General features: G+C 39.8%; 1 protein-coding gene across 5 annotated transcripts in view; it reads left to right on the top strand.

Annotated features, from left to right (window-relative positions):
- kdm6a (lysine (K)-specific demethylase 6A) overlaps positions 1 to 17,534 on the top strand; it is a 243,113-nt gene that overhangs the window by 194,372 nt on the left and 31,207 nt on the right. For all 5 annotated transcript variants that reach the window (XR_015758897.1, XM_043700863.2, XM_043700864.2 and 2 more), the window contains 3 exons: positions 553 to 620; positions 705 to 779; positions 6,676 to 6,824. Coding sequence is in view for 4 of the 5 variants with exons in the window: in XM_043700863.2 (XP_043556798.1) it covers positions 553 to 620; positions 705 to 779; positions 6,676 to 6,824 (292 nt within the window). In the remaining variant the exon portion in view is untranslated. The remainder of the gene's footprint in view (positions 1 to 552; positions 621 to 704; positions 780 to 6,675; positions 6,825 to 17,534) is intronic.

The following is a 17,534-nucleotide window of genomic DNA, read 5'->3' as shown; positions in this document are numbered from 1 at the left end:
TGTCCAAACAATTTCAAGAACGGCTTTTTCCCTGCTGTTATCAGACTTTTGACCCTCACAAGTGTTAATATTGATCTGTCTCACTCAGCACCTTCTCTGTGGTTGTAATACTACTCAGCAATCAGTTCTACTACCCTGATGCACTTTGTACAGTGCGATCTGCCTGTATAGCATGCAAAATAACACTTTTTTTTAACTGTCTCTAGCTACATGTGACAATGAGCCAATTAAAATCCTCTCCAAATATTTTATTGTATTGCTTCTGCAAACACTATACCAACAAAATATAATACTACATATAATTGCACATACTCAGAATTCAACAAAATCTTTTTAATCCACTATATTGCATAGTAGTTACAATTCAATAAATGCAGACATCGGTTCAGTGAAACTGAATATGATGCCATAAATGTTTGCGTCGTTCCCTCCTGTAGGAGTTGCTCAAATGTTAATTACCTGACAAGTGATTAAAATAGCCACTTCAAATATGTTATCTAATTAATTATGTGTATTTTGTTTTGTTACTTTGAAACATTTTTTAACATGTAGGAGGAAAACGAGAAAAAGAACAGTCATCACAAAGACCAGTCAGACAACGAATCCACATCCTCTGATAAGTAAGTTTTTTTTGTCACTGAAGGATACGAAGAATTATGTTTTTAAAAATAGAAAATTCATAATTATCATTTTTATTTTAACAGTGGTAGCAAAAAAAGGAGAGGTCCATTCAAGGCCATAAAATTTGGGACCAACATTGATTTATCAGATGAGAAAAAGTAAGTCTATGCAATTTTCTAGATTAAAATGTTCAACACCTCTGTGTAGTCATTGCAATCGGACATTTGATGATTCATATTAATTGCAAACCGTATTAAAATCATAATGCACAGTATGTGGTTGCAGTGCAAATATTGTGAAATGATGACTAATATGAATGTATCTGTTAATGAAGTGATGGAGAGCCTACTATATACATCATTTGAAGTAGCCTTAAAAGTCAAGGCAATAAATTTGAGACAGAACATATGATTGGAATAAACTGCCTAAAGAAGCATATCTTTTATTTGAAGGGAACTGGTTGCCATAATAAAGACCTTCAGATAAGAATGACACCCGATATGTGTTTGGCTTGTTTTTCTTGCTTCTAATCTGTACATCAACAGTCAAAATTATATTTTGTTCAACATTTTTCACTTTGTAATCATTCTTGAAAAACGGTGTGGATAAAATGCAGTCTTGATTAAAACAAAACTGTTCATCAAAGGGACACTAATACATCTTAAATTCTGTTTTCAATACTTCTCTTAAATCGTCAGTGAAATCCTGAGCTATTGAAAATGACTTAAGTATTCTTTCTAGCTCGATAGATAAAAAGAAAAATACTTTAATTTTATTGCACTGTTTCCCCGTGTTGTACAATGTGACAAATTAAAAATAACACGTGGTATGAATGAATGAGTACCAGGTGCAACAGTTGTCTCCCATATTGTTTCCAGGAGATGTGAGAAAATGGTAAATTTGTATTATTTGCACGGTATTGTTTCAGCTTTGGGCTTGCATGTCAGTGATTTAGAATTGTGACCAAAAAAAAGTGAAAATTTGATGCGAGGATGGATCTTCCTTTTTCAGGATTTCATGCACATGCAGCCACACTTTTGTGCGTTCTTGATGCATCATATATTCAATGTGTTAAAGTAATTGTAAATGTGGCCCTGTGATAAAATCGATCTAATTAATTTGTAAATGTTTTTTCTATGTTAAACTTCCTTTGCATGTAGCTCTGTCCCAAAGTGCCCTCAGCCCAGTTGTTTATAACAAATGTAGCAGATATATTTACTTAATTGTTGCTAAAACAGACAGGAATTTGGCAGTGGCATCTGATTCCACTGGGTCTCCAACCTCATTATCTGTGTTCTAAAATGCACTGAAAATGTCAATCTGCATGCCTTGTAGATTCGATCATAAGAGGCAGAACTAGTGTAATGGCATAATAAATTGCTCGCTGTACTCTCTAACTGAATAACCGCTTGTATGATTCAGGGGTAATTCCTAGAATAAATTGTTACAGTCCAGATTGAAACTATTCACCCTTTCATGTCTATACTTGCTATTTGTAGGAGCAATTTGGCTAATCCCACTCATTAACATTCCCTGTATTGCAAACTATTTCTCTTAAGATGCTAATCCAATTCCCTTTGCAAAACCATGATTGAATCTGTCATTGCCATATTCTCAAGTAATGCATTCCCACTCCTCAGCACACTGTGTTGCATAAGGTTTTTGCTCATTGTCACACCTCATTAGGGTAGTCTGCTAGAAATCAAACCCCACCAGTACTGGAGTTGTCACAAAAATTAGATTTTATAAAAATATGTAAAATTCCTCAATTTATCCATTTCTTTAAGAGCCGGGTTGACAGAAAGCAGGGTTCAGATTTTTGTACTTATGCATTACTGACTTTTTTTTAAAAAAAATTGTTGCAGGTAAACAATTATGAACCATCAGCATTTAACTCTACTAGTTAAAACTCTAACGTCCTGATCAAACTTACTGTACATACAAACGGATATGCAATTACACACAAAAAAGCATTGCTGTGATGGGTGGAAAGGCAAACTGGGAAGTCAGTGAAATAATTCCTGAGCATAGGATTTACAGAGATGATCCTTTTGACTTGCAAGGACTTGATCCCTCTTCGTCAGGTACTTCCCGCTTGCTTGCAAGAGTTATAGAGCAACTGGTTCACAACTAGTAAAATCAGTTAGTAATTAAAAGCCACTGCTGCCAGCAACTGGTGAGAGAAAATAAATACATTTGCTTTAGGCTATAGGTTGGGAAACAGACACCACTGCTCCTTCTGGAACCAGTGCTCCATTGAGGAGTTGATGGGTCATGGATAGCGCCTAAGCCTCTGTGGGTTTCAGAAGGCCTGGGGATCAGGAGTGAGCAGTGGACCCCAGGTCACTTTGGATAAATAGAGGGTGTGAGAGTAGAGGCCAAGTCTCCATGGGCTTTGGGAGGACATAGGGGTGTTGGGAGCATATGGTGGAGACTATTAGGTGAATGAAAAGTTTCTGCTTAAGTGAATATGGAGTGCTTGGTTGAAAGCAAATGAGTTATATAAAATAAAATTAATTACAAAGTACTTTAAAAATGTGCATCATATGAGTCTGAAAATATTATTGTATGTGATGTGTAGATTTCAGTAATTAGAGATGTTACTATCTTGCTTTTATGGTTCTTTTGTTTTTGCTGGCATCACTGGCAGTTCGAATTTCTTCCCTGTGAATTCCCCTGCAGAGAACTTGTTGCCTGTCTCTAATTGCAATTGACAGTGTTAGAGCGATAAATGGAGTCACATTGGAAAATTGGTTGCGAAGCACTTTACCTATATATTTATGTATTATCCAGCAAAGTGATGTGATTTATTAATATGGGATCATGCCGTAACTCTGTTGAATGCTGAAGAAGTAGAATCACTTTGATACATAGACATCGATCCACAATCTTGACAGAGAAGATTAATTGATGAGAAAACAATTTTTCTTTCTCCACATGAAGTCTAATACGCTTAAAGGTAAAGTCCTAGGGAGAGTTGTGGAGCAAAGAGACCTCAGAGTGCAGGTTCATAGCTCCTTGAAAATGGATTTGCAGGTCGATAGGATAGTGAAGAAGGTGTTTGGTATATTTTCCTTTATTGGTCAGTGTATTGAGTACAGGTGTTGGGTGGTCATGTTGCGACTGTACAGGACATTGGTTAGGCCACTGTTGGAATACTGCATGCAGTTCTGGTCTCCTTCCGATTGGAAAGATATTGTGAAACTTGAAAGGGTTCAGAAAAGATTTACAAGGATGTTGCCAGGGTTGGAGGACCTGAGCTACAGGGAGAGGCTGAATAGGCTGGGGCTGTTTTCCCTGGAGGACGGAGGCTGAGGGGTGACCTTATAGAGGTTTACAAAATTATGACGGGCATGGATGGGGTAAATAGACAAAGTCTTTTCCCTGGGGTCGGGGAGTCCAGAACTAGAGGGCATAGGTTTAGGGTGAGAGGGGAAAGATATAAAAGAGACCTAAGGGGCAACTTTTCCATGCAGAGGGTGGTACGTGTATGGAATGAGCTGCCAGAGGAAGTGGTGGAGGCTGGTATAATTGCAACACTTAAGAGGCATTTGGATGGGTATATGAATAGGAAGGGTTTGGAGGGATATGGGTTGGGTGCTGGCAGGTGGGACTAGATTGGGTTGGGATATCTGGTCGGCATGGACGGGTTGGACTGAAGGGTCTGTTTCCATTCTATACATCTCTATGACTCTAATAATTCTCTATTTTAAGTGGTCCAGAAGCAGATTCATTTCCCTACAGATTGTAAATTGTACTATAATTACATTAATCCTTGTCATCAAAATATTTTGCTTTCATCCACACTCAATCCTGTGTTGCTGTCCTCTAGTTCTCAACACTTCTGCCAGTGGGAGCAGTTTCTCTCTAAATATTCTGTCCAGATGCTTATGATTTTGGACAACTACATCAAAAATACTCTCAATTTTTTTTCTATTAAGTGATAAACTCTGGCTTCTCCTGTTTGTCCATGTAAGAAAAATCCTTTCCACTGTAACTGCTCTCGTAAATCTTTTCAATTGCAGAATCAGTGCATGAGTGAAGTGGAACACTAGAAACTGCATTCCCATTTTCAAACTATAAGTTAGTTATTTTTTTCATTTAAATTCTTCAACTAGAACAGTTGCATCCCAGTCTTCTACACAGCAATAGGATTGTAACCATTATCAACATGTGTCTCGCTCCCATATGCATGGACACACAATATCGTCATGCTAAATTATCAATGGTTTAGCACTGTGGCTTCAAGTTAAATTTAGACAATATATATTTAATTTTATATACTAACATACTGAGATTACAGCAACTTTGATCATGAAGCTGCTATCACTTGCGTTTATTGTCGTTTAATGTTGATTTATTTATAACGCTTCAAGCCTTTCTCTTAAACAAGCTTTAGTGATTGTTTTTGCCTTTTAATAATAAAGATGAGAAGTAGTTTCAACATTTAGAATTACCGTGGGCAGTGTGATTAAAAGAATGCAGTACATTACTGAATTTAGTGCAAAATCTTTTATTCATATTGGAGCCAAATTTACTGATGTTAGGAAGGGAGGCAAATACATTGTGAGGAGGGTACAGAGTCTACAAAAGGTTAAGAGTTGAATGGCAAAAAAATGGAAATGGAGTAAAATTTGAGGAAATGAGGGGTTGCCCACTTTGCATAGAATACAGACAGAAGATTTAAATGAAAAGAATGCATAGTGCTGCAGCACAAAGGAATTTGAATGTCCTGATACATGATTCACAAAAAATGACCTTGCAGGTACCTCAAGTAATTAGGAAGACAAATCTAAATTCATTTTAATCTTTTTGATATATTTTAAGTAATTTACTGAGTGGTTGTCACCTTTTCCTTAGAATACCTTTTCTGGATTTTGTTTGTCCTGAGTTTCCTTTGGCATCCTTGTAACGTTATGCTTAAAATTTGGGGTGCAGTAGTTTGTGTAGTTAAGCAGTTGTGTGCCACTTGCTGCTGCCTGTGTGTTAATGCTATGGTATTTCATGGTAGTTGTTGTGGCACTCGAACTTGAGTGTTAATGGTTGCAGAAAAGAAATCAAAAAGCTTAATGCAGAGCTTATGAATTTTGAAACAAGTTGTGGCAAGTTTTTCCCTTTTAATCTTGCCAATTCTTTACATTGGTTATTAAACTCCGATAAATCTGTACCCCTTAACCAACATCACTGTTTAATAACAGATTAGCTGTCATTGTCGTATTCACAATCGAAGAGACCTTGTTTTGAAATATACTGGATCCATAAAAGGTGCCTTTTACTGCTGTGGCAGAGGATGAGGAAATTGTACTTCATAAATGATTATGCTGGATAATGCAGAATGTGAAAGCTGTATGACAATATTGGATTAGTTGTAAGTAATTGAATCTCAGTTTAGAGTGGTAGTAACTATGCTGTAGTTGGTCTCCGTGTTAAATGCAACCCTCTAACCATTCCCGTCCCTTGCTCCCAACCACTTCACTCCTGTTCTTCTTAGCTGTGATTAAGGATCTAGTGGTGATCCTCAGGTTAGGTTTCAGAACATTACAGTTCCCAGTGATACTGCTGGTAGCTCTTGGGGGTTGTGATTTCTGCTCCTGCTTGATGTATGGAGGGGGGTGATGGGGTGTGCACCTCTGGCCCTTGGGGTACTTGAGGTGATATTTAGCGTCTTCCTGTTCTCCATCTGATGCAGGAGCTTCCCCAGTACTAAATTCTAGCAGGTAAAGCAAAGGTTGACTTCTGATTGTAACGATTTAAGTTAAATATAATTATCACATCACCACATAATTCAGTAATATTGCTTGCTGCCAGAGCTTCAACATGAAACTGTCCAGTGAGGTACATAAGAATCTGTTGATACCCATGCAGTAATATTCATATTACCTTAAACAGATTACGATATAGAAAGGTTTCAAATGCTGTTGAGAAAATGATGGCAAAGAACTGGAATATTAATACAGTTTTAAGCTGTAAGATATCTTAAACTGCTCAGATGATTTGGAAACCAACAGCAATATTCTTGGATGTTGCATAAATATTTACTGCTTGTTTCTCCAGGTGGAAATCGCAGCTCCATGAACTAACAAAATTGCCCGCTTTTGTGCGTGTGGTATCGGCAGGGAACCTGTTGAGCCATGTAGGGCACACCATTCTTGGAATGAACACAGTCCAACTGTACATGAAAGTTCCAGGAAGCAGGACTCCAGGTTAGTGCTATAACATACATAAAATGTAATTACATGGTTGGTAGATGCAGTTCCATGTCATGACGGTATGTGGCTTGGAGAAAAATTGGTGTTCCTATGTGTCTGCTGCACTTGCTTTCTAGATGGTAGAGATTGCAGAGTTGGAAGGTGCTAACTAAATACCCTTGCACAGCAAATTGTTTTATGCTGCAGGTGGAATAGAAAGTATTTTACTTATGACAATTTTAACATTACCTGGCCAAATTAACGACAACACTCAATTGTATAATACTGCTCATCTGTTCAAGGGAATATTATGAACCGTCTTAATTCTGAGGAAAATATAAAAAAGAATTCTGCATTGTAATGAAATTGATTTTTTTTTATTATGGAATTCTACCCTTTTAAATGTTTTTCCAGCCACCACCACCACTTCTCAGCAATCATTCGCTTCACTCGAAATACACAGGTACCCCCTATTTAAAGCATGTTCTTTTAGGGCATTGTCATTTCTGGTTACTGAACATGCTCAATCTTTTTTAATAAAAAAAACCCATCATTTGTGACTTTGCTGGCCTTGACTCTCTCTTTTAGCAGCTGGGAACCTTTCTAGTTGTCATCTAGGACACTAGTAGGGTTCCTGACTTCCAACATATGACATGTTATGGATTCCACTTGACTAACCTGAGCTGCCAAGTCTTACAATTACTTGGTCTTACTCATGCCAACTCTTGTCCATATTTGAACCAAGGCTTTAATAAGGTAAGGAGCTGAGTGGCCCTTGCGCATCACAAACTAAGTGTCACTGAGCAGCTTATTACTAAATAAGTGGTACTTCATAGCTCTCTCGATGATCCCTTCCATTACTTTAATGATCATCAAGAGTAGATTGATGAGTTGGTTACTAACCAGTTTAGATTTGTCCTGCATTTTGTGCAAAGCACATACCTGGGCAAATTTCCACATTGTTGAGTAGAGGCCAGTGTTAAAACTGTACTGGAACAGTTTGGCTAGGGAATCAGCAAGTTCTAGTGTAGAAGTCTTCAGTATTCTGGCTGGAATATTATCATGGCCTATATCCTTTTTAGTATTCAGTGTTTCAGCTATTTCTTGATATCATATCATATGCAATGAATTGAATTGACTGAAGACTGGCATCTGTGATACAGGGATCATCTGCAGGATTTGGCTGAAGGTTGTTACAAACATTTCAGTCTGGTGTACTTCGTTCTCCATTTTAGAATGGAGATGTTTGTGGAGCCTCGTCCTCCAATGAGTTGTTCAGTTGTCCACAATCATTCATGGTAGGATGTGGCAAGACTGCAGAGCTTCACTTAGATCAGTTGGCTTAGCCCTGTCTATTTTGGATCCTAATTTCTTTTGCAAAAGACATTGCTGAACAGATTTCCTGCAACAATTTGATTTTGTGTAATATTTAAGTTTGTCTTCCACCCTGAAATTCCTAATTTACAAATGTAGACTTGACTGAGAGAGGAGGAAAGACAGTGGAACAGTAATGGTAGGAGACACGCAGAGATTCATCCTGAGGAAAAAGAAGCATGGTACAGGGAGGATGAAGCAACCATGGCTGACTAGAGAAATCAGGGATAGCATAAAGGCAAAAGAGAAGGCATATAATGTGGTGAAGCAGAGGGAAACTAGGGGATTGGGAACGTTACAAAGTCCAACAGCAGGCAACAAAAAAAAGGGAGAAGATTAAATATGGGGGTAAGTTTGCCAGTAATATAAAGGAAGACTCTAAGAGTTTATTTAGATATATAAAGAGCAAAAGAGAAGCAAATGTGGATGTTGGGGCTGGAAAATGATGCTGGAGAGAGTGTGGTGGGGAACAAGAAAATGGCTGAGGAACTGAATAATTACTTTCAGTCGTTATGGTAGAAGATACAATAGTATTCCAAAAATTTAAGAGTGAGGGGACAGAGCTGAGTATGGTGGCCATCGCCAAGGAGAAGGTGCTAGAAAAACTGAATGGCCTGAAGGTGGATTAATCACCTGGACTAGATGGGCTACACCACAGAGTTCAAAGGGAGGTAGCTGAAGAGATAGTGGAGGTGTTTGTGGTGATCTTTCAGGAATCGCTAGAATCACGGAGGGTCTCAGAGGACTGGAAAATCACTAAAGTGACACCCTTATTTAAAAAGGCAAAAGACAGACTGGTTAGCCTAATCTCGATTTGTGGGTAAGATCCTGGAATCCATTGTGAAGTATGAGATTTCTGAATATTTAGAAGTGTCTGGTAAAATAGGGCAAAATCCACATGGTTTCATCAAGGGGAGATCATGCCTGACATATCTGCTAGAATTCTTTGAGAAAGTAGCAAGCAGGTTCGACCAAGGAGAACCAATGGATATTATCTACCTAGACTTCAAAAAGGCCTTTGACAAGATGCTGCACAGGAGGTTACTGAGTAAGATAAGGGCCCATGGTGTTCGAGGCAAGATGCGAGCATGGATAGAAGCTGGTTCTTTGACAGAAAGCAGAGTGGGGATAAGAAGGTTCTTCTCAAGATGGCAGTCGGTGACAAGTGATGTTTTAAAGGGACAGGTAGCATTGACGAGGCGGAGAGACTGCAGAAAGATTTGGACAGATTAGGAGAGTGGCAACACAGTGACAGTTGGACTACAAGATGGGCAAGTGTGAGGTCATGCACTTTGGTAGGAAGAATAGATGCATGGACTATTTTCTAAATGGGGGGAAAAAAATTCAGAAGTCTGAAGTCCAAAGAGACTTAAGAGTTTTAGTCCAGGAATCTCTCAAGGTAAACTTGCAGATTGAATTGATAGTTAGGAAGGCAAATGCAATGATGGCATTTATCTTGACAGGGCTTGAATATAAAAGCAGGAATGTACTTCTGAGACTCTATATGGCTTTGGTAAGACCACATTTTGAGTACTGTGCACAATTTTGGGCCCCATATCTCAGGAAGGATGCACTGGCAATGGAGCGTATTCAGAGGAGGTTCATGAGAATGGTCCCAGCAATGAAAAGCTTAACATAGAGGGACAGTTGAGGACACTGGGTCTCTGCTCGATGGAGTTTAGAAGGATGAAGGGGGATCCAATTGAAACATGCAGAATATTGAATAGCCTGGGCAGAGTATGTGTTTCCATTGGTAGGAGAGACTAGAATCCAAGGGCGCATGACCTTTAGAGTAAAGGGAAGACCTTTTAGAACAGAGGTAAGGAGAAACTTAATCAGCCAGAAAGTGGTGAATCTATGGAATTCATTGCCACAGAAGGCTGTGGAAACCAGGTCATTGCTTGTTTTAAGACTAGATAGATGGGTTCTTGAGTATCATGGGGATCAAAGGTTACGGGGAGAAAGCTGGAGAATGGGGTTGAGAAACTTAAGCCATAATAGGATGGCAGAGCAGACTCGATGGGCTCAATGGCTTCATAGCTGTTCCTATGTCTTACAATTAAGAATTTTGTTGGTGATCCAAAACCTGAGCCGACCCACTTTTCCATGACTTTGCTGACTGTAGTTCTCCTGTCATTATTGTTTATTGCTGTGGATATGTTAAACCTGGTCACCCTATCATTCTGATGTCTGCTCCCAGAAATTCCCAGGTTAAAGGAACACTTGTAATCAGGTGTGGTGATTTCTTGCAATATTTAATACGTGATCTGTTCTACAAGGGATTCATGTTCTTTATTCATAACATTGACATTTATTAACAGTAACTTTTAAATTTTGTGAAGCAACCTGGGCAAATTATCTATGCAATTTCCATATAATCCTCCTGTTGTCAGCAAGAGATATCTGCAGAGGTCATTTCTTGAACTTGACAAGTTAAATAGTCATTTTATCTCTATTTAAGAAAGGAACTGTTAAAAATGCTCAAAGTATTTTTTTGCATGAGCACTTGGAAAAAGGGACAACCTGAGTAAGAGAGTGATACTAGACATTATGTGCACAAGAAAGCCTCTTGTAGTTTTTTGTTCATAGTTTGTAGGGTACTCATTCAGGGCTCATAGTTTGTAAGGCTATGTGCTTCAGGTTGAACTGAACTGAGAGAAGGAAATCCTAATTTAACAACTGCAGATTCGGGGGATTACTGATTGGAGGAACCAAATCAAAAAACTGACATCACAGGAAAATGTGTTGTTTGGCTCATGCTTTTTGAAAAAAAAGGTTTTTTTTTTGGAAGAACGGATTAGCTGATTAACTGCAGGGTTAAGGGAAAGTCCAGGCCAATATATTGGAATATAAACAAGCAAAGTAATTTAAGGGAAGCAAGTTATCAGTGTTCTGAAGCATAATTTTTGTGTAGTAAAACAAGTGACTCTGGCTCAAAATAAGTCATGGCAGCAAAGCACAGACCTGTGTTACAGTACTCCAATGCTATGTGGCAAATCATGGAAGCTTCAGTTGCCCTTGGTGAACATTAATGCAGAAAGTGTGTCCAGCTGCAGCTACTGGTGAACCGTTCTATGGAGCTGCAGCTGACCTCACTGTGGTGAATGTTGAACAAGTCATGGATAGCATCTTCAGTGAAATGATCATAGGCAGAGTGGAGGAAAGCAGGAAATGCAGGATTATGCTGTGGTCATCCTGCTTACTAACAGATTTTGAATGCTGTTGGGGGAGATAACTGCAGGGGGAAGCAGTGGCAACCAACTTGGCATCTTAGGTGGGTCTGCTGCACAAGGGGAGAAGGATGATGATCAGAGGCTTTTGACCAACATAGAAGCAATGTACTGTAGATATGAGTATAAGCTCCTGCTTTCCAAAACAATACAATAATATCTGGATCCCATGAAATTGCTTTACCTGAACTAAACATTTCATCATTTTTCATGTCTAAATGCATTTTTGCTTTTTTCTCATTGACTATATTTACTCTGTAATAATGGTATATCCCTCCAGATGATATCAAAACTTGTAAAATGATACAGTCCTCCAATTTCACAGGCAGACTCAATTTCTTTAAAGCTGGCAATGAATTATATCCCTGAATTAAAAATGGATTCAGCTTTGTATTCTTTGAACCTGTTTTTACTTTCTTTGTCTAGGGTTTCAAAGTAACAGTTCAGCCTATTTACATCTCACATTATTGAGTACCGCCACAATCTAAGACAGTGCACTTGAATGAATAAGCCACTAAGACAATCATGGGCCAACTTAACTCTTTAGCCACTAGCACAATATTTTGTTGCTGTTTATCTTTATCATATTCACCCACTGAGACATCTATTTCATGAGTTGCTTCAAATACATTACTCCTTGTCTTTGGACAATCTCTGACAGTGATATTTAGAGTCACTAAGATTTCTAGACTGAGTTTATTTGGTCTTACATGTAGCATCTCAAACGTACATTCTTCCATGGTCACATTGTCCATCATCTTCTTAAATTTATCAAATATTGATTACACCTCAGGCTTCCAACACCTCACCATTTTGTAACTGTCCATAAACTGTAATCCCTGCTGTGTAACTGGGTCAGTTGCATCCAGTTCTGAAAATACTTTATTTCTAATTCTAACCATTCCTCGTAATGATATAGCCAAAGCCAGACCTAGGAAAAGCCACCAAGAGTTTACTTTCTGTCAGAGGTAGGAATTGCCTTCTGCTTCCATTATCTTTCCACCTGAAAAGATCAATGCTGATCCTCTGCTATAAAGTTTATCAGTCTGGTATCCATAATGGTGAGTTAGACAGCAAAAGACTTTAAAATTTGCAGAGGTCTCATTGTAGATGTTAGATTATACCAGTTTTCACCTTTCCATTCTTGACCCCTTTCTTGTCCAGAAGCCACCACACCCCACTGAACCCAGCTCTTCATATTTTCTAATCAACCTGTTCAAAAATATTGTTGTACACCCCTGGAGCAGAAGGGACCTTGAGATTATGCTCCCTGGCTCAGAACTAAGGGCCCTCCTAAAGGGAAACCAGTTCAAAGCAACTAGATGTTTTTAATTAACCTGTTTAGATGTTGTGATACATCACTGGAGCAAATGGGAATTGAACCCAACTTCCTGACTCAAAGATAGGGAAAATGCCACTGCACCATAAGAGCCCTTTCAAGAACTCCGCTTTTACAAGAGTCTAGCAAGCATCACCTGCTCTTGATCAATTCTGGAGCTATTCTAGTTGACTCTTAAAAGGACCTGTATTTCTAAAACTGCAACCCCCCCCCCGGCACTCACTCTTGCCACCTCTCTCCCTTTGACCTTCCCCCTCATCTCCTTTCACTGACCCTTCCTCCCCAATGCTCCCTACCCCTCCCACTCACCTTTGACCCTCCTGCTCACAGGACTTTGAGGGTTCTGGTGAGGGCAACAGTGAGTTTGAGATGAGTAGAAAGGGGTTTTGTTTATAACTATTAGCAAAAAGATTGTTTTAGGCCAGTTACATTCAAGACAGTCAGCATGGAAAACTTATAGATTTGGAACATTAAACAACTCCTATTATCTATTTTCTTATGAAAAATTGCTTTCTCATTTCGTACAGCATTTATTTAGTAACACAGTGCCAAGCAGTAATAGTTGCACATATCCAGCAAGAAGGTAATCAGTAAAGATGGACGACTTGTATAAAATACACTGGCTGAATATTGAGGTCAGGTTGGTGATTTGACATGTTTGACCCATAACAGATAATAATAGAATGTGAACAAAAGGAAAAGTAATATGTTTACTTACTTGAATTCTCACAGTTCTACTCTGTTGAAATGATCTTAGCGTATTTGCACTGAAAACAAAAAATGCTGGAAATCAAAGTGGGTTAGGCAACATCCATGGAAAGAGAGAAAGCTAATGTTTCGAGTCTCGATGACTTCATCAGAGCTGCAGATTGTAAATGCTATGATTTTCAGACCTTGCACTGTAGTGATTTTGACATTTTGTACTCTGCTCATTATTTCATGACCCACAACAGTTTTTGACCTTTTTTACTCCTGTTCATGTCTAGAAAAAGTGCATTATTAAAAAGATTTAATGTTTTCCAAAAGCTCATTTCAGATACATATGAGAAAGATGTCAGTTAAAACACTTCAATTTTTCTGGGGAAATGGTCAGTCATTCAAGCAAGTATATTTTGACATTATTGGAAGCTATTGTAGAAGCTCTTCTATCTCAGGTTAATAGGTTTACCTTGCATCAAGATAACATGTTTGAGAGTGGAGGTGAATTCTGATCCACCCAAGGCCTTAAAACATTTTGAAGAAAAGTTAAGATAAAATTACTAACTTAAATATTGCATCTGAGGAACTGTCCAGTGCATAAAGACCAGCAATACATAAATGTCAAAGATAGTGTAGAACTAGCTTCTGTCAAACTTTTGGAATATTAAGCTTCGAGCAGAGTTACTGAAACAGAATATTTATTTTTTTTACAGTAAGTCATTCCATTTTTTGTATATTACATGTGTACCTGGGTTTAGAGGCTAAGTAAAGATCAACTTTGACTTCCTTCTCACCAATGTGGAATGAGATGGTTAACATAAATGAGATGGGTATCACTGCAAAGCTTCTAAATTTGGAACTTGCTCCCTAACTCCCCCTGCCTCTTTTTTTTTTTCCTTTTTCCTTCCTTAAATCCCTCCTTGAAACCGTTTCTCTTCAACCAAACTTTTGATTATTTTCTTTAATGTATCCTTTTTTGTCAGTGTTCTATCCTGTTTGCCAGTTTGCTTAATGACTCTTATTGGGATGATGTTAGAGCTTATTATAAAGGATGTAATAATGGAGTATTGAGAAATGCTTCATATGATCTGGTTATGATTGACAAATTTATTAAAATAATTAGAATATTAGGAGGAAACAAGTAGGATAGATAATGGGTAAGCAGTGAATGTAATATAGTTGAATTTGCACTAGATATTTGGTAAAGTATCACAAATTAGGCTACTTAAGATAAGTGCCCATGGCGTGGATGTAGCATATTAGCATGGGTTAAGGATTGGCTAACAAATAGAAGATAGAGTCGGAATGTTGGGGAAGGGAGAGCATTTTCAGGATGGCAACCTGTAACTAGCGGTATGTGATCTGAATTAGCGCTGGGTTCGTAACTATTTGCTGTATATCTTTGAATGACTTGGATGAACTATACCAAGTTTGTGGGTGATAGAAATATCTGCAGGGGAATATGGGCAGGTTAAGTGAGTGACAAAAATTTTTCAGATGGATATTATGTGGAGAAATAAGATTCTGCACTTTGAGTATTATGTAAATGGACTGAGAAGTGGCAGATGGAGTTTAATTCAGATAAATGCAAGGTGCTGCATTTTGGGAAAGCAAATCTTAGCAGGACTTATAAAATGGTAAGTCCTAGGGAGTGTTGCTGAACAAAGAGACCTTGGAGTGCAGGTTCATAGCTCCTTGAAAGTGGAGTCGCAGGTAGATAGGATAGTGAAAAAGGCGTTTGGTATGCTTTCCTTTATTGGTTAGAGTATTGAGTACAGGAGTTGGGAGGTCATGTTGCGGCTGTACAGGACATTGGTTAGGCCACTGTTGGAATATTGCGTGCAATCCTGGTCTCATTCCTATCAGAAAGATGTTGTGAAACTTGAAAGGGTTCAGAAAAGATTTACAAGGATGTTGCCAGGGTAGGAGGATCTGAGCTACAGGGAGAGGCTGAACAGGCTGGGGCTGTTTTCCCTGGAGCGTCGGAGGTTGAGGGGTGACCTTCTAGAGGTTTACAAAATTGAGGGGCATGAATAGGATAAATAGACAAAGTCTTTTCCCTGGGGTCGGGGAGACCAGAACTAGAGGGCATAGGTTTAGGGTGAGAGGGGAAAGATATTAAAGAGACCTAAGGGGCAACTTCCTCACGCAGAGGGTGGTACGTGTATGGAATGAGCTGCCAGAGGATGTGGTGGAGGCTGGTACAATTGCAATATTTAAGAGGCATTTGGATGCGTATATGAATAGGAAGGGTTTGAAGAGATATGGGCCGGGTGCTGGCAGGTGGGATTAGATTGGGTTGGGATATCTGGTTGGCATGGACGGGTTGGACCGAAGGGTCTTTTTCCATGCTATACGTCTCTATGACTCTAAATGGAAAAGACTACAGTAAACTACAGGACAGAGGGATTTTGGTGTCCTTGTTCGTGAATCGCAAAAGCTAGCATCCAAATTTAGCAGGTAACAGGGAAGCCAAATGGAATGTTAGTTTTTGTTTCAAAGGAAATGATGTATAAAAGTAGGGAGATTGCAGCTTTAGAACAAGTGTGGAGGGACTACCTTTGATCAGAGGTTGAGTAGATTTGAAATATAGAAGACAGAAATTAGCTTTTTGAAATGTACAAGATTCTTAGACTTGACAGGGTATGTGTGAAATGGTTGTTTCCCCTTATGGAAAAGGAGAAGGTGAGGACTGCAGATGCTGGAGATCAGAGCTGAAAATGTGTTGCTGGAAAAGCGCAGCAGGTCAGGCAGCATCCAAGGAGCAGGAGAATTGACGTTTCGGGCATAAGCTCTTCTTCAGGAATGAGGAAAGTGTGTCCAGCAGGCTAAGATAAAAGGTAGGGAGGAGGGACTTGGGGGGAGGGGCGTTCGGAATGCGATAGGTGGAAGGAGGTCAAGATGAGGGTGATAGGCCGGAGTGGGGGTGGGGGCAGAGAGGTCAGGAAGAAGATTGCAGGTTAGGAAGGCGGTGCTGAGTTCGAGGGATTTGACTCAGATTTCTCCGGTTTCCTCATTTCCCCCCCCCCCCCCCCCCCCCCCCACCTTGTCTCAGTCACAACCTCATAGTCCCACAACCCCGCACCGCCAGTTTCTACCTCCTGCCCAAAATCCACAAACCTGACTGCCCCAGCCGACCAATTGTCTCAGCCTGCTCCTGCCCCACCGAACTCATCTCTGCATACCTCGACACAGTCCTGTCCCCCTTAGTCCAAGAACTCCCCATCTACGTTCGGGACACCACCCATGCCCTCCACCTCCTCCATGATTTTCGCTTCCCCGGTCCCCAGCGCCTTATCTTCACCATGGACATCCAGTCCCTGTACACCTCCATCCCCCGCACAAACCAACCCAACCACCCCGTGGCTCAACACTTCAACTCCCCCTCCCACTCCACCAAGGACATGCAGGTCCTTGGACTCCTCCATCACCAGACCATAGCAACACGATGGTTGGAGGAAGAGCGCCTCATCTTCCGCCTAGGAACCCTCCAACCACAAGAGATGAACTCAGATTTCTCCAGTTTCCTCATTTCCCCTCCCCCCACCTTGAATCATTTTAAGACATTTTGCCGTATACATTTAAGCTGTTGATGTATACAAGAGTATAAGGCAAGTCACTGCAGTCTGAAGGCTGTCAGCCTGAGCTGCTCAAAAGGAGATATCATAAACTCCGGGCGTATATTTTAGCCTTCCTAAAGTGAGAATTATGCTGTGGACTGGAGAGTTGCTGATGTAATAATACATTTATTTCCAAAAGGGTGAAGGATAAGCACTATACTATTAATGGCTTATCAAATCTCAAATCATTTAAGGGATGCTTAATCTCGATGCTTAGTCTCAAGCCTCCAACTCAGCACCATTTTCCTAACCTGTCCATCACCTATCCCATCTATCCGCTCCACCCTCCCTGCATTCTCAGCTATCTTCCCTCTAGCTCCACCCCGTCCCATTTATCTCTCAACATCCTCCCCCCCCCCCCCCTCCGCCGTCCCAAAGGTTCATCCCTGATGAAGGGCTTATGCCTGAAACATTGATTCTCCTGCTCCTTGGATGCTGTCTGACCTAGACATTTTCAGCACCA

This window comes from Chiloscyllium plagiosum, unplaced genomic scaffold (assembly GCF_037043375.1).
Source record: "Chiloscyllium plagiosum isolate Xiang-an unplaced genomic scaffold, Cpla_swu_hap1 HiC_scaffold_12, whole genome shotgun sequence".
Lineage (NCBI taxonomy): Eukaryota > Metazoa > Chordata > Chondrichthyes > Orectolobiformes > Hemiscylliidae > Chiloscyllium > Chiloscyllium plagiosum.
This window is presented reverse-complemented; position numbering and strand designations above follow the sequence as displayed.